This window comes from Pipistrellus kuhlii, unplaced genomic scaffold, assembly GCF_014108245.1.
Source record: "Pipistrellus kuhlii isolate mPipKuh1 unplaced genomic scaffold, mPipKuh1.p scaffold_m20_p_1, whole genome shotgun sequence".
Lineage (NCBI taxonomy): Eukaryota > Metazoa > Chordata > Mammalia > Chiroptera > Vespertilionidae > Pipistrellus > Pipistrellus kuhlii.
Window position 1 is genome coordinate 104,760,151 of NW_023425404.1, and position 27,613 is coordinate 104,787,763.

Below are 27,613 nucleotides of genomic sequence, written 5' to 3' on the forward strand. Positions count from 1 at the left end.
TCCACTCTTCCATCTCTTTCCCCCTCCACATATCCTGGTCCAACCATGTCAAACTCAAAGGCTAACACGGGCCAAATAAACAAGATTTAAGTTTATGTGGGCCACAAAAACAAAAGCTTCAGTTTTCATAGAAACGTAGGTTTATTTCTATAGAGACATGCTGAATACAAAGGGCTGAAATAAATGAATAATTGTTAACATAAAATAATAGGACATTTTAATAAAAATTAATATTTTTTCTTGAACATTAACTTACTAGACACTGAATAACTGTACAAATTAGTAAGTGTAATGCAAATAAACCTATTTTTCTTGTTCTCCAAAAACAAAATATTCTTGTTGTGCACACCAAACAAGTCAGTACAAGACTAATGATGTGGCTGTTGGCTGCTAAAGTATTTGCTGCTAGTATTAGAGGAGAGAAAAGGTGCGCGTGCCCACAAGGTGTGTAAGAGAAATATATGAATGCAACACGATTATAGTAACCAGTCATCAGCGAACGTTGTAGTTTGTTTTTTTGTTTTTTTTAATTAGCTTTTAAATATATTTTATTGATTTTTGTACAGAGAGGAAGGGAGAGAGATAGAGAGTTAGAAACATCCATGAGAGAGAGTCATCGATCAGCCTCTTGCACACCCCCTACTGGGGATATGCCCGCAACCAAGGTACATGCCTTTGACCGGAATCGAACCTGGGACCTTTCAGTCCCCAAGCCGACGCTCTATCCATTGAGCCAAACCGGTTTTGGCTGTAGTTTGTTATTAATAATTATGTGTAACAGGATACTGTAACAATTAAGTTACAACATTTTTATTAAAACATTTCTTACATACTTTTATATTGGTTGGGCCACAAAAATGTTCATTGTGGGCCACACGTGGCCCGCGGGCCAAGAGTTTGACATGCTTGCCCTAGTCTGTTCCTGCCTCCAGTCCTACTGCCATAGGTTAGGCACCCCCATTTCTGTTGCTATCATCCTTGCTGTCCTCCTCCCTCTTTCACTCAGAGCCTGCTCATATCTCCACCTACTCATATTTTCACCTGAACTACTCATATCTCCAGTAGAATTTAAATGTGAGAATATTACTTTGATGGAAAAGGAAAAGCCTTTTGGACAACGATCATCATACTAATTAATGGCCCAAGCATGTAAAAATGGCCAGAGGTGCCTCCTATGTGATCCCAGAGCAATTGCTCTTCTCTCAGGGACAGCACCTGTCATGCTATTGTGTCTTATTGCAGTTACTGTTTTATTACTTCTCCGCACTAGACTGAGCTCCTGGAGGCAAGGGGCCATCTTATCCCTGTAACCTCTACCTTGGCACTCAGTCTATGGCTCAGTAATGACTGACCTGCTGTGTGGTACCTCCTGTGCCTAGGAGGGTCCATTCTTTTGTGTGTGTGTGTCTTATTTTGTTTTTGTTAGTTCTCACCTGAGGATATTTTTTCCATTGATTTTTAGAGAGAGTACATGGGAGAGAAAGAGAGAGGGAAATATTGATGTGAGACACATTGTTTGGTTGCCTCCTGCACTTCCCCTGACTAGGGATGGAATCTACAACTGAGGTACATGCACTTGACCCCAAATCAAACCCTCAACCCTTTGGTGCGCAAGCCAACGGCCAGGACTCTGGGTCCATTTTTAGCTCCAACTGCTTCTGAGGGATCAGCTGTGATTAATTCCAGCAAGTCCTTGTTCAGCAGGTAAAACACAAACGCCTCCATCACTTGGAAGGATCTCTCCTCTTCACAAATCAAAGCCTACTTATCCTTAATCCCAGGTCAAAGCTGATCTCCTCCGGGAAAAGTTTAGTTTTTTAGCCTACACTGCTCTCTTCTACTTAGAACTTACGGTGTATTTAATGTACAGCATTATTCAAGATATGACTGCGTTCTTTACTGAATATTTCTTTTTAAAAATAGTTGGATAGCCCTAGCCAGTTGCTCAGTGGTTAGAGAGTTGACCCGTGGAGAAGGGTCATGGGTTCAATTCTGGTCAAGGGCATGTACCTTGGTTGCAGGCTCGATTCCCAACAGGTTTGGGGAGCATGGGGCACGTGCAGGAAGCAACCAATCCAAGTGTGTTTCTCACATTGATATTTCTCTCTCTGACTCTCCCCCTCCTTTCCACTCAATGGAAAAATATACTCAAGTGAGGGTTAACAAAAGCAAACAACAAAAAACGGTTGGTTAGAATGTTGTCCCAATACACCAAGGTTACGGGTTCCATCCCAGGTCAGGGCACATACAAGAATCAACCAATGAATGCATAAGTAATTGGAACAACTAATCAATGTTCTCTCTCTCCAAGATCAGTTTTAAAAAAGAAAAAAAAAAGTTTTGTCTCCCAACTCATTTGTAAGCTCCTCTCATCAGACAAACCACATGTTACACTTCCCTTTTGAATTTGCCGCTGCTTCTTCTCCCCGGCCACCATCTTACCTTCCTGCCGAATTCTGCACAGCTTCTCCCTCCCGGAACAGCCACTGGCTCCCAAACCCCCGTCTTTGTCCCCGCCCCTCCTCTTCCCCACTGCTGCCAGCCGGTGGCCTGGGTAACCCCGAGCTTTCCCTCGCTTCCTGCTGCTCTTTGCATTGCCGGGGCAGCACCCGCTCTCGCACTTATGCTACATGGAGCCAAGCCAGGCATGGCGTGTGGCCCCGGCATGGGGCAGCCAGGGCTTTGGCCATACCATTGAGGAACCTTTTCCAACTGAGGGTTGAATTTCTCAATTAAGATGAAATCACAGAAATCAAACCCATGTTGTGTAAAAAAAATTCTGGTGACTATGCAATTATGATGCCATATTGACACAGACTCTTTATTTCAGGAATTGCTCATATCTCCAATAGAACTTAAGGAAATGTCTGAGTACTACTTTGATGGAAAAGGAAAAGCCTTTCGACCAGTTATCGTGGTGCTTATGGCCCGAGCATGTAATAGCCATTATAACAACTCCCGGTGAGTCATCTACTTCTGCTGCACTGTCACCTTATATTGGCAGGTCTTCCTTCTCAAGGTCACCGTGTAGCTTCCTGTTTAAGGTGTACCCTGTGCCTAAGAATTTGCTTTATGTGTGATGACTGGATTCTGAGTAGGAGCCACTGAGTCACTCTGGAATCTGGTCTGGGCACCTTCCTTTTCCACCTTTTTCATGACTATGGAAGAATGACTTAGCTGTAATAAGCATTTTAGAAAGAAGTCTGAAAGTCAGATTTAGTTTTCTTGTTCAGAAGTAGAGACTACCAGGATGTATGCATACATGTGATCACTGTCCACACGGGCCAGCTAGTCCAAAGGTTGATGGGTATGACGTGATAAGCTTTGCCATGATTCTGGGCACCACACCCCCTGCAGCGCCTGCCTGTCTGGGGCTTACCAAAGGCATTTTGACTGTGGATCCTTAGCTTTTGTAGATTTTAAAATATTAACACAGCAACTTTTAGTATTAAAGGAAGTCTTAAAAGGAAAGAGGATGTAACCATATTACCAAATGCAGCTGTCTTTACCATTTCCTCTGCCCCACCCTCTTCCAATCAGTCTCACAGTATGCAAATAATTTTGAGTTCTGCTTTGTTTCCTTACCATTGTTTTTTAGTCTTCATCATGGTGCCGCAGAGTTTTCATAGTTGTTATTTTCACATCATGTATTCTATTGATGGAAATTCCTGTAGACCATAATGTACTTATACATTTCCCTAGGGTCGAACATGTGTAGTATACTCCCTTTCCTCAACATATTTTTTTTTCACATTTTTTATTGTGGTAAAATACATAGAATATAAAATTTACCATCTTCAACCATTTTTTATTTGTTTGAATGCTTATGGTGCGTTTATTAATCAAATAGATGGCAATCTGAGAGAGCAGCAGATGTTAAGACTGAAAATGCCACTCTTGACATTAAATTGCAGATAAGCTCTTACATAGGTTGTGGTGGGGGATCTAATGTTAGTGAGTTGCCAGGATCTGCCTTTTTTTTTTTTTTTTAATCTTTATTGTTGAAAGTATTACATAGATCCTCCTCCCCCCCCCCCCCCCCATTAACTTAACCTCTTCCAGCCCGCTCACATCCTTCCTTCCCAGGTCTGTGTCCACAGGTTATGCATATGTGCATACAAGTTCATTGGTTCAACATATATTTTAAAGAATGCCTTTGTCAGCACTAAATTTAAGGATGTGGTCAGAGTGAGCATCAGATGTTGCTCCTTAGCGGGTGCTCCCCTCTGCCCACCGCAGCGTGGTGCCTGCTGCTGCACCATTGCAGCTCCAGCACGGCACTCGGTGCTCAGGGTGCCTCCCAGTCACCCTGAGATTTTTGGTGAGCTCCCAGATGGTTTGAACAAGCAGTGAGATAAATCTCTGGCAGCGACCTTTTAACCATCATTCGGCCCAGTTCCAATTCACTTAGAAAGCAGAGCCGCAGGAGTGCTCCCTCCGAGCCAGACTCGAAGTGCATGGCATGTGGTCTAGACTCTGAGCAGGTTTCTCAGCATTGGCCCAGCTGGGGTTTGGGGCCACCTTATTTGTGGGGGGAGGGGTTGTCAATGTGCATTGACCTAAGATAATATCATATAATGGCACCCCTGGCCTCTATCCACACCTGTGGATAGAGGCCAGGGGTGCCATTATATGATATTATATGATATCCCCGAGCTGGGGACAGCCCACAGAGTCTCCAGGCATTGCCAAATGTTCCCTGGGGAACAAAACCATCCCTGGTTGAAAACAACTCATCGAGGGAAAATGTGTGTTTATATATATATATATTTTTTTTTAATATATATTTTATTTTTTTACAGGGAGGAAGAGAGAGGGATAGAGAGTTAGAAACATCGATGAGAGAGAATCATTGATCAGCTGCCTCTTACACACCTTCTACTGGGGATGTGCTCACAACCTAGGTACATGCCCTTGACCAGAATCGAACCCAGGACCCTTTAGTCCGCATAGGATGCTCTATCCACTGAGCCAAACCAGTTTTGGCTGTTTATATTTTTTATTTCTCAGATTAATACTCAACACAGTTCATTACCCTCAGAGATAACACGAACAGGAAAATAGTCTGTACTGCTCTACCTCCTGTCAGCTGTTAGCCTCGTAGGTGAAAGATTTCTCAGCTTGCTTGACTAAACTATATAAACCGTTGGTTGCAGAAAACATGGGAGAACATAGCACAGAGAAGGCATTGCTAGTTTACAAAGGAAGTTCAAGACTGCCCTCTCCAGGAACATCTTAGCTGCAGTGTCATTCTCCCCTTAGGTGATCGGAGCAGGGCTTGCTGGAGGCACAAGGCAGAGGCCCACGTCTGGCGCTAGGCTGTGCGCCATGCAGAGAGGCATGCATTTGGATAGTAGTTTCCCAGCTACATTATTCTCCAAGCCCCAATTCCTTGAGAATAAGGACCCTTCCTAAATTCACCCCCTCACCCCGCCCCGCAGAACTCTTGTAGATGAGGCTCTTACTGAACTAAATATCCAGCTGTTCCATGACACTTAAAGCAGAGAAGGGTTTGGGAGAAATGGAGAGCTGGACCTGGTGTGGTTTTGCTTGCTAAGAAAGATGGATGTGACAGAACGGACCAGAGGGTAAAGAGCACGTTCCACAGTCTCAGTAGTACAAGGATGCAGACTTGGAGCAAGTCAATTCAGTGGCAGATAAAGGTAGTCTGTATGGATATATGATTAGCATACTGAAGACTTGAACATATGTGTAACTTTATCAAGGATTCAGGAAATGGAGTTCACATCCTGCGAGTTGCGTAAAGACAGACTTCATTTGCATTTTAAATAGTGAGTTTGCTGAAAGCCAAACTGATGAGATTCTAATCATATCTTTAAAACCCCTAGTGACGCGGAGACTGAGAAGAAAGTAGGGCCTCCCTACCATGATTGTTTTCCAGAGCAGCAGCCTCTCTGCGCTCCAGCTGTGAAGAGACTTGGGAGGTCCTTAGCACGGGACCTCTGAGCTGATGCCCAAGGTCCAGGTCACCCATGGGGACAGGACAGACCCTCATTCCACTTTCCCACAAATCATAGGTGGTGCTGCAGTGGGTCAGCAAAGGTTGAGCCTGTGCCAAAACCTTTAAGAAAAGCTTCCATTTTGCTTACAGAAAATTAAATTATTACTCCTATTATACTCGAAAGAGTTATGTTCCCTAAACTGTGCATCAGAATCACATGGCATGCTTTTGAAAAATGCAGTTCCTGTGCCCCACCATTAGAGATTGTGATTCAGTGTCTGAGGTCTTCGCCTGCATTTTAGAGTATTGATTCCCATATGGTGGACATGGGATAGATATTTAAGAAACAGTGAGCTTGCCAAAGTTCTAAAAAGCCAAATGAAACACTAATTTTTAGAACTGTCGGGAGAGACAGAGAGAAGAACATTTTAAAATAGAACTAGAGCCTTTTGAATGCCACTTGAGAACTCAGTGTGTACAACCTCTAGATTTGGGAATAGGAGCTCTCTATCTCTATTGTTAAAGTGAAACCAGATTTACTATTTTAATTTATTTGCTTCACTACTTTACTCCAAACCAACATAATACATTGCCAAGGTTTAATATTTCTTTTTATAGACAATTTTTCCTCTTTGCGGGTTCACTTGTAGTTTGTTTCAGACTTCACATTATATATTAGTCTGAATAGGGGAAAACAGGTTATTTTTAATCACATGGAAGCTGGATGGAATGTGTGGGGGAGTCATTATATCTATTTTTGTCTGTGCTTAAAATTATTCATTATAAAATTTTTGTTTGTTTTAATGAAGGAAAAACAAGTGTCCTAAAGGTATGAATCACACACACTCTTGCAGGTGTGATGTACAGAGGACATAGCCAGCTTTCAGACTCGGGCCTCCTCTCTCCTGCTGTTGGGCTTTCTTAGATCCTCTCCGAGAGGCTGGGAGGGCGTGGCAGCTGTTTCACAGCAGGAAGTAGACATGGTGCCAGCTTTTTAAAGGCATGGCTCAGTGTTGCACTTTGGAAATTTCATCTTAAAGATAGTGTGAGACTTTGCTATAGTCTATACGTTTTCGGTGTCTGCCCCACCATTATGCTGTGCTATGCATAAGCAGTGGCAGTATTTTCCAGATAGAAGCTGACACACATTAAAACCTAATTGTATAGGGGAAAATGCATGAGATAAAATTATAAAGCATTTAAAATATGCCAAATAACATTCTAAGCAAGAATCTTGATTTCATCTGTTGAGAAATAAACCATGCAAAATGCCATTTTCATATAGTCATTTTGTCTATGAAATTAGAAATTATTTTAAGAAATCTTTATTGTTTTAATATCTTCACAAAAACTCTAGTGTCAGTGAGCACTGCCGTTGTAGTGCAGTTTCCAGGAGGAACCCCTCTCTGTTGGCATGGTTTATGGGAACAAATGTGGTACCCAACTCATAAATTTATGAGAAAGGCTAGAGGCCTTACCAGTTTTGTTTGTTTGTTTGTTTGTTTGTTTGTTTGTTTTGAGGTAGTTCCACTACTAACCAGTAGGAAGTATATATTTTATTAGAAATCCAGCTGATAAAATATTCTAAAAACTAGCCTTTTGTGTTTTGTATATTAAAAAAAACAACTGTAAAAGTCTATATAATTTCCTATGCATTAAACTCAAATAAGATAGGGCTCAATAAATTTACCTGAAGAATACATAAGGTCTTACTATGGCCTCTGTGAGTGTCTCACTAAGGGATTCAGAACAGCTCGTAGGAGCTATCTGAACTGCCATTTTTGTATTTTAAGAAAGTGGTTTTACAGGATGACTTCTCCCTGCCTTCTGTTGCTTTACTTTTTCCCTCTTGAAAGAATGTGTTGTGATCTGGAAGTATTTAGAACTGTTCTAATTGTGACAAATTAATAAATAATCAGCAATTGATTTCATGGCTAAAAGCAGTTGAAAGGTTCTGAGGTTTAGTTCTAACATCTTACTTCAGAGGAGCCAGTGAAGTATCACAATATAAATTGTATTTAAAGCAAAATCAAGAGATATCCCCTTGTAGTTAAGTTCCAGCATCTTTAATGTACGTACATTTCATTTTTCATTGTTTTTCTGCCAGGTTTGGGAATCAGAATGAGCACTATCTTTTACAGATGTTCAAGATTAGGTTTTTCAAGAAAAAGTCATGTTTTATTATCCCTTTCACTTTTTTCTCCCCTAAGAGTTAACTTGATAGTAGTTGAAAAGTAAGCTGTTAGGATAAGTGAAACATTTGGTTAACATGTGCTTAAGACAGGCGTATGTTTCAGATTATGAAAATTTAGTTGACTATTTCCCCAGTCTGATTTTCTTTAAAATCAGTTTTTTAAAATTCTCATAGATGGTGATGGTGATAATGATTATTAAAAAGAAACTGGGCCGGGACCGGTTTGGCTCAGTGGATGGAGTGTCGGCCTGAGGACTGAAAGGTCCCGGGTTCAATTCCGGTCAAGGGCATGTACCTTGGTTGTGGGCACATCCCCAGTAGGGGGTGTGCAAGAGGCAGCTGATCGATGATTCTCTCTCATCGATGTTTCTAACTCTCTATCTCTCTCTTCCTCTCTGTGAAAAATCAATAAAATATATTAAAAAAAAAAAAAAAAAGAAACTGGGGTGCATTCCCTTTTAACTGTAAAACTCAACATCTGTGTATCTTCTTGAGAGGTTTATCCTATAGTTAGTGTTAAATCTGGAAAACAAAAGTAGAAATTTCTAATGTAAAGTTTAAATATAAGTTGGAAGAACATTTTTACAAAAGTTCTATTTTGGTTATTGATGGGCCTTCTTACTAAGCACTTAAGACAGTATTAAAGGCTTTGAACATCTTGACTGTTGGTTCTCTGATACACTTTTTTAGAATTCTCCTCATCTATCTCCCCCTTCCGCCTCTAAAATTTAATTGTAAACTTGATCAGCTGACCAAGATCACTATATAAGACAGAAAGATGATTCTTCAGCCTGATGGCAAGATTTCTGCAATGTTTAGTCCTCTTTTTGTTAATCATACACATTCTACTTCTTAATGCAGTACCCATCTATATATATAAAAGCCTAATATGCAAAGTGTTTCTATGGGAATTCTGCCAGGAGTTCTGTTGCTTGCTGTGATGTGTGCTGACCACCAGGAGGCGGCACAGAACAAAGGAAGGCTCCAGCCAGCAGCTGGCAGCCAGGGAAGGGAGTCCCCAGCCAGCAGCTGGAAGGCTCTGATTGGTCCTGATCGCCAGCCAGACCTAGGGACCCTACCCATGCATGAATTTCGGGCCTCTAGTAAAACATAATCTTGTTGTAAAACAAACATTCTCCAAGAAATGTCTGTTTTCTACAGTTTCTCTTAGAGAAATAAAATTCTTTGTCCTAGATCTGATCTCCAGTTTTCACAAGATGAATGCTGAGAAGGTTATAGGCAGTATCTGTTAAAAAGCATTACTTTCTGTTAACTAGAGATGTGCAAGCCAGCCAGCGTTCCATAGCCTTAATTGCAGAGATGATCCACACTGCTAGTCTCGTTCACGACGATGTCATTGACGATGCCAGTTCTCGGAGAGGAAAGCACACAGTTAATAAGATCTGGGGTGAAAAGAAGGTATGGCTTTTTATTTGTTTTTTAATGTTCTTTGGATTACATTTATTTTTCATATTTGTCTCACTAAAAAATTAAGCTTCTTCAAATGTGGTCTACCAACTTTTAGAATAGTATTCATGTCTTCTTTTTTTTTTTTTTTTTTTTAATTTTTTTTATTGATACCTTACAGAGAGGAAGGGAGATAGAGAGCTAGAAACGTCGATGAGAGAGAAACATCGACCAGCTGCCTCTTGCACACCCCCTACTGGGGATGTGCCCACAACCTTGACCGGAATTGAACCCGGGACCTTTCAGTCCGCAGACTGACACTCTACCACTGAGCTAAACTGGCTTTGGCTATATCTTCTTTTTTGTTTTGTTTTGTTAATCCTCACTGGAGGATATTTTTTCCAATGATTTCTATTGAGGGTGTAAGGGAAGCTTGGGGAGAGAGAAAGGAAGGGAGGAAGGGAGGGAGGGAGACATTATTGGTTGCCTCCTGCAAGCATTGTGATGGGGCAGGAATCAAGCCTATGGTGCACAGGCCAACACACTTAACCACTGAGCAATACTGATCAAGGCCATGACTTATATAGGTATTTTATAATAGACTAGGCACCTTTTGCAGGAATATTCCTGCAAGACTTCTGGTGGGCTTCCCTCCTACCACCCCCACCTCTCCCACTGCGGCGGGCAGGGCAGGGCAGGGTGGGCAGGCGGGGCCACCTTCGTCACTGTCTCCAAGGCCGAGTGCACTGCCACCACGCCTGACTCGCCGTGCTTGCCACTGCCACACAGCCCCGCCCCGCAACATGCTGCCAGTGCTTTCCCACCAGCAGTCACAGCCGCCTTGCTTTCCACTTTCCCTTCCTCTTCCTTCTATGCTGTCTTCAGTTTTTATTCCTCCCTCCCTCCATGTATGCAAATTAACCACCATCTTTGTTGGGTTACTTTGCATATTCACTCTGATTGGCTGGTGGGTGTAGCTTGTGTAGTGGAGTGGCGGTTAATTTGCATATTACTCTATTATTAAGTTAGATGAATACCACAGAAAAATAAATATTTCTGGTTATTCTCAGTTTTCTATAGAATTTCATATGATTATAAGGGAAGTGGTTTCTGAGGGTATCCAAAACACTTATTTCATGAGGAATCATATATTTTCCTTTTGGGCTGATTCCCACATTATGAGTGTCATAAAACTTTAAAGATAAGTAAATAAAATTTTTAAAATAAAATTTTAAAAAAGTTAAAGGTACTTTTTTTTTTTAAGTTCTGCTTAGGCTGCAGGTTTTTTGTTTTTGTTTTTTTAATATATTTTATTAATTTGTACAGAGAGAAAGGGAGAGAGATAGAGAGCTAGAAACATCGATGAGAGAATCATCGATCAGCTGCCTCTTGCACACCCCCTACTGGGGATATGCCCGCAACCAAGGTACATGCCTTGACCGGAATCGAACCCGGTTCCCTTCAGTCCTCAAGCCAACGCTCTATCCATTGAGCCAAACTGGTCTCAGCCAAAGGTACTTTTTTACAATGATAATTTTACCTTTTGAAATAGAGACTCTATAATTAGGGTTGGTTCATATATTTAAAACGTATTTCTGTATTATTTTATTAGCATTTTTTGAAGGAGCTATGCAAAACGGAGTGTTGTTGGAGATGCTTCAGGCATGGGTTCAAAGGATGGGGATGTAGTTGAACAAATAAAAGTACAATGTGCAGGCCTCTGGGAGCCATCTCCCCCACACACTCCTCCATGCTGCCCGCCTGTGACAGACCTAACACTAATGGGAAAGGTTTCCTCTCACCTTCCCCTCGCTCACGCATGCATGGTACTTGGCGCCTGCTGTGCTCTTCGCCCTTATTAAGAGAAGAAATGTGTGTTCATTGTTATCTTCACATGCTAGTTTTGCTTTAATGTCCTTCACTTTGTTGTATAATCGAGTCCTGCAATTCCATTTGTAAGATTTTTTTTTTAAATATATTTTTTAATTGATTTCAGAGAGGAAGGGAGAGGGAGAAAGAGATAGAAACATCAATGATGAGAGAGAATCATTGACCGGCTGCCTCCTGCACACCCCCTACTGGGGATCGAGCCCACAACCCAGGCATGTGCCCTGATTGGGAATTGAACCTGGGACCCTTCAGTAGACTCTATCCACTGAGCCAAACTGGCTAGGGCTGTGAGGTTTTTATTTCAAATTGTAGATTAAAGATTTTGCATCTCATTAACAGAATTCCATTCATCAGAACATTGGTAAAGAGAGGGTACAGTTTTATTTTGAAAAGGTTGTGGGTAACTATGATATGTCCTGGTGGTCAGCTGTCAGTCAGTGCTCTTAAAGCCTAATTTGGCTCTTGGTCAGGGAAGAAGATTAAGAGAACAAATGAAGGTCTTCTCCTTGACCAGTCCCCTCTATAACAGCCTCCGTTGTTGGGGCCTTTTTCTAAGTGTGGGTGAAGGAAGGTTCCCGCTGCCATCTGCCTCCTTGAGCTGTGAGTCTGGTCTGCCCCGCACAAAGCCACCTGCCAATCTCCCCTTTCCTGTCCCTCAATCCAAACTACTCTGATAGTGATAAAATAAAATGTAAAAACTCACACAGTGCCACCTCTATGAGCCCCCATTTCCCTGCCTGAGTCCCAGACCTGCCTGCCTTTAACCCCTCACCCCAGGAAGCCCAGGCTAGCAGCTTCAGTTCCATATGCTAGAACTTTTGCCTCCAGGAACCCTAGGGCCCGGAGAGGAAAGAGGTAAAGGCTTAGAGATCTGCTAATGATGTAGTATAGATGGATGGACCTGTGTGTGCACATATGTCTCATGATTATAAGATGGCTTCTCAAGATATGTCATATAAAATGACAGTTCATTGGTAAACATAGTGAACATCATTAATTTTAGATATTAGAGAAGCAGTAGACAATAAAACCTTAAAATGTGGTTTGTTGAAGTCTATAAATTAAAATTTCTATGAACTCTAGCATTTATAACTAGTTACTCTATAACATAACACTTGGGCATACCTTTTGGTATGAAAGTTAGTGTATTTGATTATAGCATGTAATTCAGTTATGTCTAATTTATAGTTAGTTGCAAATACTATATGACATCTCCTCACAAATGAGTGCTGGAGGAAGAAGGGGAAGGACTTGGCAGAGGAAGCAGTAAGTGCAAAGGCACAACGAGGCGGTTTGAGGAAGTGGTCCAGCATCACCAATGGAAAGCAGCTGCTCTTGGAGGGGCTGGGGGATGGAGCTGGAGGGTAAGATGCCTTCCATCTCCCGGCATCATTTCTTTAGGTCAGAAGCGGGGAGCTAGACTGGTAAGCTCTGAGAGCCAGTCCAGTCCAAACAATGTCCCAAATCTGGAACTGTTTTCACAAAATGCCATTGAGCAAGAGGAAGGAGAAAACTCACATCTAAGATGGCCCCTTCCTCTCACTCCGTAGCTTCTGAGAAGTCGGCTTCATTGTTGACTAACACCCTTGCCCTGACACTTTCTCTGAAAGGTTTTTCTTTTCTAGGCTGTTCTTGCTGGAGATTTGATTCTTTCTGCAGCATCTATAGCTCTGGCACGAATTGGAAACACAACTGTTATATCTATTTTAACCCAAGTTATTGAAGATCTGGTGCGTGGTAGGTTAATTCCAACTTCTCTTTTTTTATTCCATCTTAGTATGTAGTTGGGCAGTAAAACCATGTCTCAAATAATCCCTTTCTTTCTTTTTAGGTGAATTTCTTCAGCTAGGGTCAAAAGAGAATGAGAATGAGAGATTTGCACACTACCTTGAAAAGACCTTCAAGAAGACTGCAAGTCTGATAGCCAACAGTTGTAAAGCAGTATGTACGTTCTGTCTTCTTTCAAGTTAAAAAAAAAAAAAAAAAAAAAAAAAAAAAGCCTCTTTCTTGAGAGTTAATTCTCCTAGAAAAAAATTCACTAAAGAACCTTAAAATAGTTCCACAAACCCCAGAGGTCATTGAGAAAAGAACCCCAAACAGTGGAGAACTTCTGCTGTTTTCATATTTCTGTCTTCTTTTGCTATGCAGATATTCACTTTTTATTCTCTTCCCCCTCCACCCCTGGCAAGTGTTTAATCCAAATAAGCTTTAGTCACTAAATCTAATTTCCAAACTATGTTATCTTTTGGACAGCTTATGAGTAATTCTTTTCATGATTGCTGTCCCATAAAAAGTGTGCCTTTAAAAAGTTATGAAGTGCTGTGTTACCCAGGAAAAAATGTCTAACAATAATACTAGATTGTACTAGTGTTTTGTGTTTTTTTATGAGTAGTAGATCCTCCTATTATTTTTACATGAAATATAAACAAGCCATTTTTCTTCAGAATATAAATTGTGAGCCATAACTTTTTCTTTACTTAGCCTTCTCCCTGGCCTTCCCTCCGCTGTCCATACTTTTCTTTTTAAAAACTCCGTTAGCATTGTCCTTAATCTATAGACTAAAAATGTGTGGTGTCCAGTGCTAGCCCATAAAAAATGTAAGTTTGCTCCATAGAATTATATGTCTCAGCCTAACATGTAACAGATGAAACCTGGGCAAGTAATAGTCCCTTGTAATTAAAGCAACAAGAAAGAAAACCAGTAAGGGGCAAATGTCAATTGCTGTCATGATACTCTTAACATAATTACAGCTAAAGAGCTTTTCCTCAGGCCGCGGGTAAAAAAAAGTCCCGTGCCAGTTGTGTGTCTATTTTGAAAAGTGTCGAGAAATGGATAATTGTGAGCCAGAAAAGAACAAGGACATTTTCTTCCTAAAAAAAAGATCTAATTGAAACCCAAAGGAATGTAAATTATGTAGAACATGTTGGCAATGATTTCAGCCACTTTTGTCTTTATTAAAGGGGCTATTTTTATTTCCAAGAAATTGAAAGTTTTTTAAAAAAGAGAGACAGATGTGTCCTGGCCTGTTTGCTCAGGGGCAGGCGTCCTCAAACTTTTTAAAGTGGGGGCCAGATCACGGTCCCTCAGAGAGCTGGAGGGCCGGACTATATGAACTACTAATTCCTACTGTAACATCTCGGCTGCGCTCACTGCCCAAAAAACCTGGCGGGCCGGATCAGACTCCTCTGCGGGCCGCAGTTTGAAGACGCCTGGATTAGAGCATTGGCCCATGGACCAAAGGGTCTTTAATTCGATTCCTGGTCTAAGGCATGTACCTCATTACAGGATTGATCTCATGCCCTGGTTGGGGTGCGTGTGGGAGGCCATCATTGGATGTGTCTCTTACATTGATGTTTCTCTCCTCCCTCTCTCACTCTTTCTCCCCCCCCCCCCCCCCCCCCCCCCCCGTTTCCTCCTCTCCACTCTAAAAATATTCTTTGTAAGGATTAAAAAGGAGAGAGATGGATGAAAATATGGTAGACATGCCGAGACCGGTTTGGCTCAATGGATAGAGCATCGGCTTGGGGACTGAAGGGTTCCGGGTTCGATTCCGGTCAAAGGCATGTGCCTTGGTTGTGGGCATGTCCCCAGTAGGTGGTGTGCAAGAGGCAGCTGATCGATGACTCTCTCTCATCGATGTTTCTAACTCTCTATCTCTCTCCCTTCCTCTCTGTACAAAATCAATAAAATATATTTAAAAAAAGAAAATATGGTAGACACGAATGCCAACTAAAAAGAATGACCTACTTAAAAGGGTCCATAAAGCTGTTCCATTAATTGATCATACCCTTGATCACCAAAGTTTCTGTGAAGATCAAGATCCATCCTAACGAGGCCCCTGGTGTGTTCAGTGAAGCTTGCTGGTGGTTTCACCAACTTGAGCCTGCAGTTATTAATAGAAGCACTAGCAGGTAGAGGGACTGTTAGAACTAGAAACACTGAGAATCATTTGTCCACACAGTAGACATCCCATTGGCACGTGGCAGTAGCATCACTTGGAGCCAGCACAGGAACCAGTACCCTCAGTGATTAAATCCTATGAAGGGGCCAAAGAGATAGGCCCAACTCATCCAAGAAAGGCTTAATTGTGGTCACAGACCTCTCTTAGGAAGCCAAGACATTATAGCACATGTAATGTTTATAAAGAGCACCTTGTTCTTCACAGATTAGCAAGTGAACAGTGGATGCGAATATTAACATGGCTCACCCTATTAAATATGAAGTGTGTTATTCTGTCCACTAGGAGGCATGCTGGCATCATCCCAGAACTACCCACTTTCATGGGATGTATTTCTAAATTCCAGCCTATTAGAATAACAAAGCAAAATCAGTGTGGGCTCTCTGGATAAAAGTTTCTATATGTTATATGTAAGTGTATATGGGTAGATATATTCCAAAGGTGTTATGTTTTCAAAATTGCTATTTTTATATAGCCCTGGTATTTAAAATGCAAGTATATGTGGACTCCAGAAGAATGCTTGCAAAGCAAATTACAGATGTCAAAAGGAGGAGATAAAGAGAATTTAAACATCAGGATTATTAGAGAACTAATAGAATTCCATGATGTTATAGAACTTGAAGGAAATTTAGCAGTTTATAATTCACTAGAAGCCCGGTGCATAAAATTCATGCAAGGAGGGGTGGTGTCCCTCAGCCCAGCCTGCACCCTCTCCAATCTGGGAGATTGCCCATATAGGCCCCATCCCAGTAGGATCAGGCCTAACGGGCAGTTGGATATCCCTCTCACAATCCAGGACTGCTGGCTCCCAACTGCTCGCCTGACTGCCTTCCTGATTGCCCCTAACCGCTTCTGCCTGCCAGCCTGATCATTCCCTAAACACTCCCTGCCAGCCTGATTGATGCATAACTGTTTCCCTGACAGCCTGATTGCCCCTAACTGCCCTCCCCTTCAGACCTGGTCACTCCTATCTGCCCTCCCTGAAGGCCTGGTCGACCCCAACTTCCCTATCCTCCAGGCCTGATTCCTCCTAACTGCCCTCCCCTGCAGGCTTGGGTCCCTCCCAACTGCTCTCTCCTGCAGGCCTGGGTCCCTCCCAACTGCCCTTCCCTACAGGCCCAGTCACCCCCAACTTCTCTCCTCTGCCGGTCTGGTCACCCCTAACTGCCTTCCCCTGCTGGCCTGATCATCCACAACTGCCCTCCCTTGTTGGCCTGGTCGCTCCAAACTGCTCTCCCCTGCTGGCCATCTTGTGATGGCCATCATTGATCACATAGGGGCAGCCATCTTGTGTATTGGAGTGATGGTCAATCTGCATACTACTCTTATTAAATAGGATAGAGGCTTGGTGCATGGGTGGGGGCCATCTGGTTTCCCCTGAAGGGTGTCCTGGATCAGGGTGGGGGTTCCCTTGGGGTGTGGGCGGCCTGGGCCAGGGGCCTGAGGTGGTTTGCAGGCTGGCCACGCCCCCTAGCAACCTAAGCGAATGCCCTGGAATCTGGGGTTTATTTATCTTCTGTAATTGAAACTTTGTAGCCTTGAGCAGAGGCCTAGGCAGGTAGGAAGCTTGGCTTCCTCCATCACGGGGGCAACCAAAGCCTCACTGGCTCCAGCTCCATGATCACTGCCATATTTGCTGAGTTAATTTGTATACTCACTCCTGACTGGCTCGTGGGCATGGCTTTGGGGCATAGTGGAGGTATAGTCAATTTGCATGTTTCTCTTAGGATTCTACTAAGGACACCATTACTTCACTCTGTTTTTAACCACTCACAGTATTTTAGTGGAAATAGTAATGAAATCTAAGAGAGGACTATCTAGGATTGTTTTGTGGCACTGGTTGGATATGAATGTAGAAGTAATTTTAATTGGCTATTTATTTATATACAGTCATGCCAAGTACATCCTGTAGCTTTCCAGTGAAGGTATGACTTGTCCTCCAGAAAATCTGATGGGAATGAGACTGAGCGGTCTGGTTGCCATCCAGTATTATTCAGTACAACTGACAGTGGCTGAGCTGGGATTTGAACCAAGAACTGGATATGGTATTCCTACGTTCAGTTTTCCTCTTTTCTGAATTTATGTGGGTGCATGTGGCTGGAATCAATAAGCTATCTTTCTATTATTTAGTTTTCAATGATACAGAGTGCCACCACAGAACTTTATGTGGGTCATATTTATAGAATACTGTTTTTGGTTATGTTTTTATTATCTAACCTTATTCAGATTTTGCCAGTTGTCATAATACTGTTATAACAAATGGAAACAATTTTTTCTGGTACAAGATCCAATCCACACTCGCATGTTGCATTTAATTGTCGTGTATCTGTAGTCTCTTTTGTTCTGGAACAGCTCTTATTTTACTACTACTGTGGTTCACTTGGTCACCTGACTAGGGTGGTGCCTGCCAGATTTCTTCACTTTCAAATTCAAACTCCCCATCTCTGGTTTTCGAATCTATTTATAATCCTTTCCTGAGACAGTTATTACTGTGCTGGTTGCCAAATGAATGTAGAGAGATCCTATTATATCTCTACATCACATTTCTACACTGAGTTGGTATTTTATTCTAAGGAAGTTTTTTTTAATTGTCACCTGAGAATATTTTTGCATGGATTTTTCTTTTTTTCTTTTCTTTTTTTTTTTTAAGAGAGAGTGGAGGGGAGGGACAAAGCAGAGAACTAACCACTTTCATGGGATTTATTCCTAAATTCCAGCACTATTAGAATAATAAAAACAAAATTAGAATTAGAATGGACTCTCTGAATAAAAGTTTCTATATGTAGAAATATATGGGTAGAAATATTCCAAATATTGAGAGAGAGATCGGTGTGAAACACATTGATTGGTTGCCTCCACATGTACAGAGAGAGAGAAAGAGAGAGAGAGAGAGAGAGAGAATGAGAGAGAAACATCAATGTGAGACACTGATTGGTTGCCTCCACATGCAACCTGACTGAGGGGCTAGAGATCAAGCCTGCTACCCAGGTATTTGTTTTTGACCTGGAATCAAACCTATGGACCAATGTTCTAATTACTGAGCCGAATCAGCCAGGGCTATTTTAAGGAAGATTTTTGTCTATGAACTCGTGGTTTCTTATTTTATTCTTTGGATTATAATCCTTTATTGTTATTTATTTTAATGCCCACTTGCCCCAAATATAACCAGTGGGGAAGGCCTTTTAACCTTGCTCCTGTGTCCAATGAACATATCCCTAGTATTTGTAACTGAACTATTGGACACCTAAATGCCTGATGGCTGAGGAAACCATGGTATGCTCACACAATGGGATACGATTCTTTCAGCACTTCCTTTGTTTCTGGGAGCTCTGTCTGGCTTTCTTGTGGGGGATAAATGTAGACCCTTTCTTTGCCCTTCTCCGTTTTGGTTTTTGCTGTCTTTGTTCCCTAAAACTGGGCCTGGGCCTGCTCAGCAGAGCAGTAGGAACTGCATCCAGGTGGCTGGTGCCAGCTACTTTTTTGAGAGTTTTAAGAAAGACTTAGCTAAAAGTCTTACTTCTCCTCACTGTAAAGAAAAACAAACAAATATGGAGGAGACCGCAGGACCAACGAAGATCCTTTGATAATAAAAGAACAATATTTATGTCTGAAATATGAGGCTTTAGGCAATTACAAACATTTCAGAAATAAGTGGAATCACTAAAAATGGTCTACTAATGGGGAAATATGTATGGCATCTTTGTGTGTATGATTATATTAGGATACCATATCCCTAAAAATAAGGACTAGAAAGATAACAAAGAAAACCAACAATTGGAACAACTGTTAAGTGCTAGAAGCCAGAATTTCACATATTGAAGTTTATTTCGCATTTCAAAATTAGTCTAGTGTAGCATCATTTTCCTAAGCAGTGAGAAAAAGGGTTTATCCTGTGAAAAAAGGGAGAGAAAGGATAGTTTTCTTAGAATTTAAGGAAATTAACTGAGACTAAAATCCTTCCATTAAGATCACAGGTATAGCCGAAACCGGTTTGGCTCAGTGGATAGAGTGTCAGTATGCAGACTGAAAGGTCCCAGGTTCAATTCCGGTCAAGGGCAAGTACCTTGGTTGCAGGCACATCCCCAGTATGGGGTGTGCAGGAGTCAGCAGATCGATGTTTCTCATCAGTGTTTCTAACTCTCTATCCTTCTCCCTTCCTCTCTGTGAAAAATCAATAAAATATATATATTTTTAAAAATCACAGGTATAGTTGACTCTTATTCAACACAGGTTTAGACTGTGCAGTTCACTCACATGCAGGTTTTTATCCAGTAAATACTGTAAATGTATTTTCCTTATGATTTTCTTCACACCTTTCTCTAACTTGATTATAATACAGTATAGAGTATATATGTAATATTCATAACATGCAAAATATGTATTAATCAACTGTTATTTCTAAGGTTTCAGTCAACAGTAGACTATTAGTAGGTAAGTTTTGGGGGGAGTTAAAAGTTATATATGACCCTGGCCGGGGTTGTTCAGTGGAGAGTCAAGCCATGAACCAAAAGGTCACAGGTTCGATTCCCGGTCAAGGGCACGTACCTGGGTTACAGGTTCAATGCCTTGCCCAGTTGGGTTGCGTGCAGGAGGCAATCAATCGATGTTTCTCTCTTTCTCCTCCCTCCCTTCCACTCTCTAAAAATTAATAGAAAAATATCCTCCAGTGAATATTAATTGAACAAAAACAAGTTATATGTGGATTTTTACTCCCTGGGGATCAGCGCCCATAACTCCACATTGTTCAAGGGTTAGCTGTGCTTGCACATGTTTGGTCTCCTGATAGCAATATTTCCTGGTTGTACACCATCTAGCCTCATTGCCTCTCAAGGGAACGGGTGTCTGACTCCCGCCATGCAGTGTTTGGCTGCCTTGCTCTTGCCTGCCAGCCACTTAACTCGGAATTCTTTTTCTGTTCCAGGTCTCTGTCCTAGGATGCCCTGACCCAGTGGTGCATGAGATTGCCTATCAATATGGGAAAAATTTGGGAATAGCCTTTCAGGTTGGTCCGCTATGTAAGACTATCCTGCCAGTATGGTGGGAAGCATGGCTGTGAAGTTGGGATGGTGGTGTCTATGACATTCTTTTTGTCCTTTCACTAGCTGATAGATGATGTACTGGACTTCACCTCATGTTCTGAGCAGATGGGCAAGCCAACGTCAGCTGATCTGAAGCTCGGATTAGCCACTGGCCCTGTCTTATTTGCTTGTCAGCAGGTAGGTTTTGGACAAGTCCCTTGGACACACTGCTGTGCAGCCCTACAGAACCAGTATCCTCCAGGCACAGCGAATGGGAAGTTTAGATAATATTTAGGAAAGCATCTAGGTCAGAGACCTCTATCTAGATTTGATCCGGGCTCTATGACTGAGATGTTGGGTACAATCATTGCACCTGTAAGCTTTATTTCCTTTTGTAAAACTGAGATGGCTACAGCCTTCATGCTAGGATTGTTGTGAGGATTAACAGATAAGTTTCATGGAGATACTTTGTAAATTAAGTGCTGTATGCATTTAAGATAGTATTATGATTATTTCCATGTATTTGGAGCACTGACAAGGTGGTTTCCACATCTTGATTATAGGGCTGGACTTTGGGTGTGCCTCAGAATCCCTTACAAAGGCACAGGAAGGGCCTCCAAGCTTAAGAAATTCTGAGAAATTCTCCAGTTTTAGAAGTTTAATGGGACTGTTTGCTGCTCTCAGAGAGCCTCGGGCACTGCCTCAAAATGTCAAGAAGTCAGTGGAATGCACTGCTAGAACATAGTTGCTTCTTTCTCCAGTTTGAGGGGCTGTCAATTAAGGAAGTAAGTAAAGCTGCCTTCATATTCTTAATGTAGTTGAAAAGCTTAGGAGGCTTTAAAGATTCTGCAGTGACGTGCAGGCCAGACGTCCCATAGCCTGCACAGCCAAATGTCATGTGGAAGAAGTGGGACATTGGCTTGTATTTGGACATCATCTTAATAGATTTAATCTTAGTAGTATTTAATTCATTATTTTACAAAGCTGTAAGATGTTCATCACTATGCCGTGAAATTAAAAATTAGTTCTTTGGAAAAAAAAAAAATTAGTTCTTTGGTCTGAAATTTTAGTAACTTTTGGCATTTTAGAAATTTTGCCTCTTTACTTCCCCAAAATTCACAAAGATAAATCATGCCTTCCGTAGAACTCAGTGATTCTATTTGAATATTATAGAAACCAGTGACCTTACTTTTGATCTGTTTCTGACCAAAAAAATATATATATATATATATATATATATATATATATATATATATAGAGAGAGAGAGAGAGAGAGAGAGAGAGAGAGAGAGAGAGAGATAATCTTTTTCCCACAATCTAGGACAGCCATAGCCAGGACAATTCTTCTCAGAAGAGGTTATTGGCTTGGGGGACTGGGCCAGGTTACCTTGGGTAACGTACTAGTAGACAACAGTCAGTTGAGGAATGATGGCTGTGCAATGAGACCACTTTGTGGAAGGCTCTGTCCGCATTACTGGGCTCCACCCTCAGAATTTTGAGGCAGAGAAGTGAAAGATGTGCTATAAAAGGGTCTTTTCTCCTATTGAGATTAACTCGCCAGCCCAAAACTCAAGAATGTTAATACATTGCCAAGTTCTGAAAAAACTTATAAAATCCCCTTGAGTGAGGGATAAGCATGAGTGAGGAACATTTTCTTTATCATTAGCCACAAAAGTAGAGTATTCATGAGCCATGTAAAGGTATGCCTGAGACTAGAAAGATCAGTCACTGGTTACCATCTACACAATTTAAAAAAATCAATCTCCTCCTCAGAGCCTGGGAGCAAATGTGAATGAAGAATAAGATGGACTAATTGCACCGAGATTCAACCAACTTGGTCCATATCCCTTTAGTTAGGCTCTGAGGTTATCTAGAGCAGTGTTTCCCAACCTTCTCTCATGATGAGAATCACCTGGTGGAGTTGTTAAAACACAGACTCCCAAATCCCAACTAAGAAGTGCTAAACTAGAATTTTTGAGAACATATAGGTAAAATTGCATACCTAACTTAGTGCTCTGTATATAAAATCTGTCTTAGAGCACTAGTTAAGTATACAATTTTACCTATATGTTCCCAAAAATTCTAGTTTAGCACTTCTTAGTTGGGATCCGGGAATCTGTGTTTTAACAACTCCACCAGGTGATTCTCATCATGAGAGAAGGTTGGGAAACACTGATCTAGAGGACTAAGGGATAGGCCTCTCCCCGAAGCACCTCACAGTCTACTAAAAAGCAGTCTTAATCCTTCCTATATAATAAAGAGGTGATATGCAAATTAACCCTCACAAGATGGCTGCCTACAGCAGGTGGGGGGGTAAGAGAGGGACAACCAAACAACTGAACAAGCAGGCTGCGTGGGGCGACCAGGCCTGCAGGGGGGTTAGTGAGGGACGACCAAATGACGGGTCTCTTGTGCGTTTATAAATAACTTTCAAATAAGCTTACACTCTACTAAAGATTATACTGTCAAAAAAAGGATTCTTGGCCAGAATTTTGGGGTAAAACAAGTTCCAAAAATAACATAGAACATGCAGTATCTTCCTTTAACGAAAATACATTGTTTTCATAGTTTGCAAAGGATTCTTTGACATTATCTCTAACAAATCCTTTTTTTGGTATTATATCCATCCTACAAATAAGAAAGTGATGCTCAAACTTGACCAAAATTAAGTGTTTAGTAGAGAGCACAGCAGGCAGTTAACGCTCCAAGTCTTCTGAGACTACTGTTCATGTTACTGCCCAGTACAGCGGTGCTGCCCGTGTTGTGAAAGCTAGTGCCTGTGAGCTGGTCCCCGTAGGTCTCCCACAGGGTAGGCATGGCTCTGGAATGCACTGACAGCACTCACAGAAGGGCCTGTGCGTCAGCTTTCACGGCTTGTGATTAACCTAGCCATTTAGTGGAGAAGTTAGCTCTAAGATGTTTGTGCTCTTTGTCCATATGCAGGTGAGCTTTGTTTGCATATTAGAAAAATCTATGTTTGAACTTTTCCATTTGTGACACTGAGTCTCACTTGGACCAAGACAATCACCCTTGGGAAGTGGCCTTTCCTTTTTAACTTAGTACGGGGAACTTTGCGTTTGTTGGATCCAGCAATTTGATAGAAACTTTCTCTCTGGAATTCACTATTTGACATCTCTCTGAAGGGATTTCTTTTTTTTAATCTTTATTTTTTTAATCATTACGTATATCCCCTTCTTCACCCTACTGACATCTTCTAGCCCATTCCCACTCCCCACTCCAGCCTTCATCACCCTGTCTCTGTGTCCATATATACATGCAAGTTCTTTGGTTGATCTCTTCCCACTCACCCAGCCTCCCCTGCCTTCCCTCTAAGATTCCATAGTCTCTAAAGGTGTCTCTCTCTCTCTCTCTCTCTCTCTCTCTCTCTCTCTCTCTTTCATATATATATATATATATATATATATATATATATATATATAATTTTCTACAGAGAGAAAGGGAGAGGGATAGAGAGTCAGAAACATCAATGGGAGAGAAACATCAATCAGCTGCCTCCTGCACACCTCTTCTGGGGATGTGCCCACAACCAAGGTACATGCCGTTGACCAGAATCTAACCTGGGACCTTTCTGTCCACAGGCCAACACTCTATCCACTGAGCCAAAATGGTTAGGGCCAAATGGGTTTCTTGATAACAGTTGATACAAGGGGTTTAAGAGATTTCTAGAGAGATGCCAGTGATGACAGTGTTCTTTCATGAGGAAGTGTTGTACATATTTTAAGAACAAAAACCTCAGGTTAAATTTTTTATGTGTTTTGTTTCTTATCCTCATGCAAGGATATTTTCCCATTGATTTTAAGAGAGAGTAGAAAATAGAGGGAAAGACAGAAAGAAATACCGATGTGACAATTGGCTGCCTCCTGCAACACCTTGACTAGGGCTTAGGCTGGGGAGGAGCCTGCAATTGAGGTCCATGCCCTTGACCGGCATCAAATCCATCTACAGGCCAACGCTCTAACCAGTAAGCCAAACTGGGTTGAGCCTAAATCTTTAAAAAGGATATAGGTCTCAGATTTTGAAATCTTCAGAAACAAAATGGAAGTGGTGTGTGTGTGTGTGTGTGGTGTGTGTGTGTTTGTGTGAGACTACATTAGTGAGTTCTCAAATGTCCTTTTCCATTCTTCCTCTGCTTCTCTTACTTACTAAGTCTCCAGTCCTAAATGTCAGACCATAGCTGTACTTCCAGCTGCCATCACCATCACCAGCCCCTGCACCGGCTGCACAGGCTTCTGCTATTGTGACTAGTTGGTGCCTTAAGTTTTTTTTAGCTCTAGTTTATTTATCCTTTGTAGTTTATGGTATAGCTTAGATTTCAGAGTTAGAATGTGAATTTCCACATTTTAAAAAAAGACACTGGGCCAACAAAGTTTCTCTTATTTCTCAGTAAATCTGCAGGCAGGCAACTGTCCTTCCCGTTATGTTTCTCATTTCTTCTCCAATACACATGAAGGGGACAGAGGAGTGTCTGGGGAAGAGTTTGGTATTTGCATAGTAAAACTGCACACAATACATGTTCCAAAGAAAGGACATTTAATGCAATTTTTTTTTTCAAATTTTGCTTTATCAGTGCTTTTTATAGTAAAAGGAATTAAAAAGCCATGTAGTCAGCACATTTTTACCACACTTGTTTGTATTGCAGGAAAAACTCATAACCATAAACAAGGTGATTTTTATTAGATGCCCAGGATAGTAGTGCATCAGCTTTGAAAAATATAAGCTTCTAAAAAGCCATTTTTGGAAGGTGGTATTGTTTAAATGCTTTTCTACCATGGAATACTATGTAGCAGTACACAAGAGGGATCTCTTAGCCTTTGAGGCAGCAGGGAGGGACCCAGAGAATATTTTGCTAAGTGAAATAAGCCAGTCAGGGAAAGACAAGTATCAAATGCTATCACTCATATGTGGAATCTAAAGAACAAAAATAAGCTGATGAACAAAATAGACCCAGGGGCATAGAAGCATGGAGCAAACTGGAATCTCAGGGAAAGAGGGGAGCGTGGGGGGGGGGGGGGGGGAGAGATTAACCAGTGAATTTATGATTACATGCATAACCAATGGACACAAACAATAGTGTGGTAAAGGTGTGGGCTAGAAGGGGTCAATGGGGAAATGGGAGGAGGATATCTGTGATACTTTCAATAAGATAATTTTTTTAAGTGCCTTTTAGCCTGCTGGTATAGCTCAGTGGTTGTGTTGACCCATGCCCCATGACCCATGCCCCAAGAAGTCTCCGGTTCAGTCCCTAGCAGGGGGCAGCCAATCGATGCATCTGTATGATGTTCTATCTCTCCATCTCCCTTCCTCTCTGAAATCAATAAAAATGCTTTTTAAAATGCCTTTTAACAACTGTTAAAGTCTGTGTCTAAAATTTTAACTGCAAAATAGACTGCTTTGAGCTTTCTTGATTTGTTTCCTGTGAAGCTTAAATTATTTTATTCTTAAAAGACCAGTAACTAAAGCAAATTACTGGTTTTCATTTAATAACTAACCAGCTGCTGGCTCTTTAAATATTATGAGTAACTTAGCAGCCTATTACCTGTTTAGAACTTCATTCTGACACATACTTAGCTCTGAAAGGAACACTCTCACTTCCTCATCTGTCATCTGTTTGAGGTTTTCTCTGTCCTATTTTTGTTTCTAGGATTACTAACGCAGTGGTGGTGATTTCAGTGTAACAACTTATTTCACCCTTCAGGCTCACTGCCAGGGAAAAACTATGGCAACTGCTGTAAGCACTGACATATCCAAGTCCAAACACCATTTGACTTCTTACTTTGTGGAGTCATAAGCTGTTACAGCTACTGGATTTCGGATCATGTAGTTCAGCTCCTCCATGACATAGATGAGGAGGCTAGGACCCAAGACACTGAGGAACCCACTCGACTGTGGCAGCACTTACACAAGAGGTGGATCTGGAAAGCGGTGCCCTGGCTTCCTAGTTCTCCTATTGGTGACAGTTCTCTTAAATTGTTGCTAAGTGTCCTATTAGATAGGCTTTTCTTTAATGCATTTTGTGCCTGTTTTCTCTTTTCCTCTTATTACCAACAGCTTAACACTGGTCTTTATAATTTACTACAGTAACCTGACTGGTATTTCTACCCCTCTCTCCTCTAAGCAATGGTTTTTCAACCTTGACTGCACAATAAAAACACCTGGAGAGTTTTCAACATCCTCATGCCAGGGCCAGACCCAAGCCAATGTAGTCAGTCTTTGGGAGCAGGTCCAGGAAAGTGTTATAAATCCCCAAAGTGATTCCAGTGTGCAGTCAGCAGTGAGTACCGCTGTACTGATCTAGTCCACTCCACAAGCTAAGGCAGAGCTCCACTTGCAATACCCGCTGCTCAGAAACCCCAGTATCTTTTAAGTGTCACTCAATTTATTGATTTTTTATTTATTTATTTATTTATTTTGAGAGAGCGTGAGCAAGCGAGCATGGAAGAAAAAAGGATAGAAAGATGGAAACATCAATGAGAGAGTGACAGTGATTGGCTGCTTCCTGCATGCCACCTACTGGGGACCAAGCCCACAACCTGGGCATGTGCCTCCACCAGGAATCGAACTGTTGATCTCTTGGTTCATGGTTGGACACTAAACCACTGAACCACAACATCTGGGTCAAATGTCACTCAATTTAATACTAAAAGTACAATGCCTAATTCCCACCCTCATCCTAACCCGGTGATTCTGAAAATGTTGGCAGACACTAGAACCCGAGAGAAATGCATGTTCCCCCACCCCAACAGAATTAAAAACTTAGGGTGATTCTGGTACAATGAAAAGTTCGAGAACCATAAAAGAAGTCAGGAGATTTTTCTGCTTAGCACTGGGCCACAGACAGAACAGAACATCAGAATGAATACTGTGCCCCCGCCCTATCTGTGGGCATGGAAAATAGGTATCTTTCTTAGCTCTGCTGCTTTAGTTGCTACAATGTACTGCTCCCCAACATGAACTAGTCACCTTTTTGTTTTTCCCTACCGTTTCAAACTAGTATTAGAACATTTGATTCTGCCAGGAGCAATAAATAGATTTTTCTTTCTTTATGGTTAGTTTCCAGAAATGAATGCTTTGATAATGAGACGGTTCAGTTTGCCAGGAGATGTGGACAGAGCTCGACAATATGTACTCCAGGTAAGATCATTAAAAAAGAAAAAAGGCATCAA

At 41.6% G+C, this 27,613-nt stretch overlaps 1 protein-coding gene across 6 annotated transcripts in view; it reads left to right on the forward strand.

Annotated features, from left to right (window-relative positions):
- PDSS1 (decaprenyl diphosphate synthase subunit 1) overlaps positions 1–27,613 on the forward strand; it is a 43,780-nt gene that overhangs the window by 11,403 nt on the left and 4,764 nt on the right. For 2 of the 6 annotated variants that reach the window (XM_036458855.2, XM_036458841.2), the window contains exons 4-10: positions 2,831–2,961; positions 9,434–9,575; positions 13,079–13,190; positions 13,285–13,394; positions 20,333–20,413; positions 20,514–20,627; positions 27,501–27,581. In XM_036458855.2, coding sequence (XP_036314748.1) covers positions 2,831–2,961; positions 9,434–9,575; positions 13,079–13,190; positions 13,285–13,394; positions 20,333–20,413; positions 20,514–20,627; positions 27,501–27,581 — 771 coding nt within the window. Of the gene's footprint in view, positions 1–2,830; positions 2,962–9,433; positions 9,576–13,078; positions 13,191–13,284; positions 13,399–20,332; positions 20,414–20,513; positions 20,628–20,992; positions 21,357–27,500; positions 27,582–27,613 lie in introns of those variants that run through there. The other 4 variants (XM_036458858.2, XM_036458850.2, XM_036458871.2 and 1 more) reach the window with 4 other exon arrangements.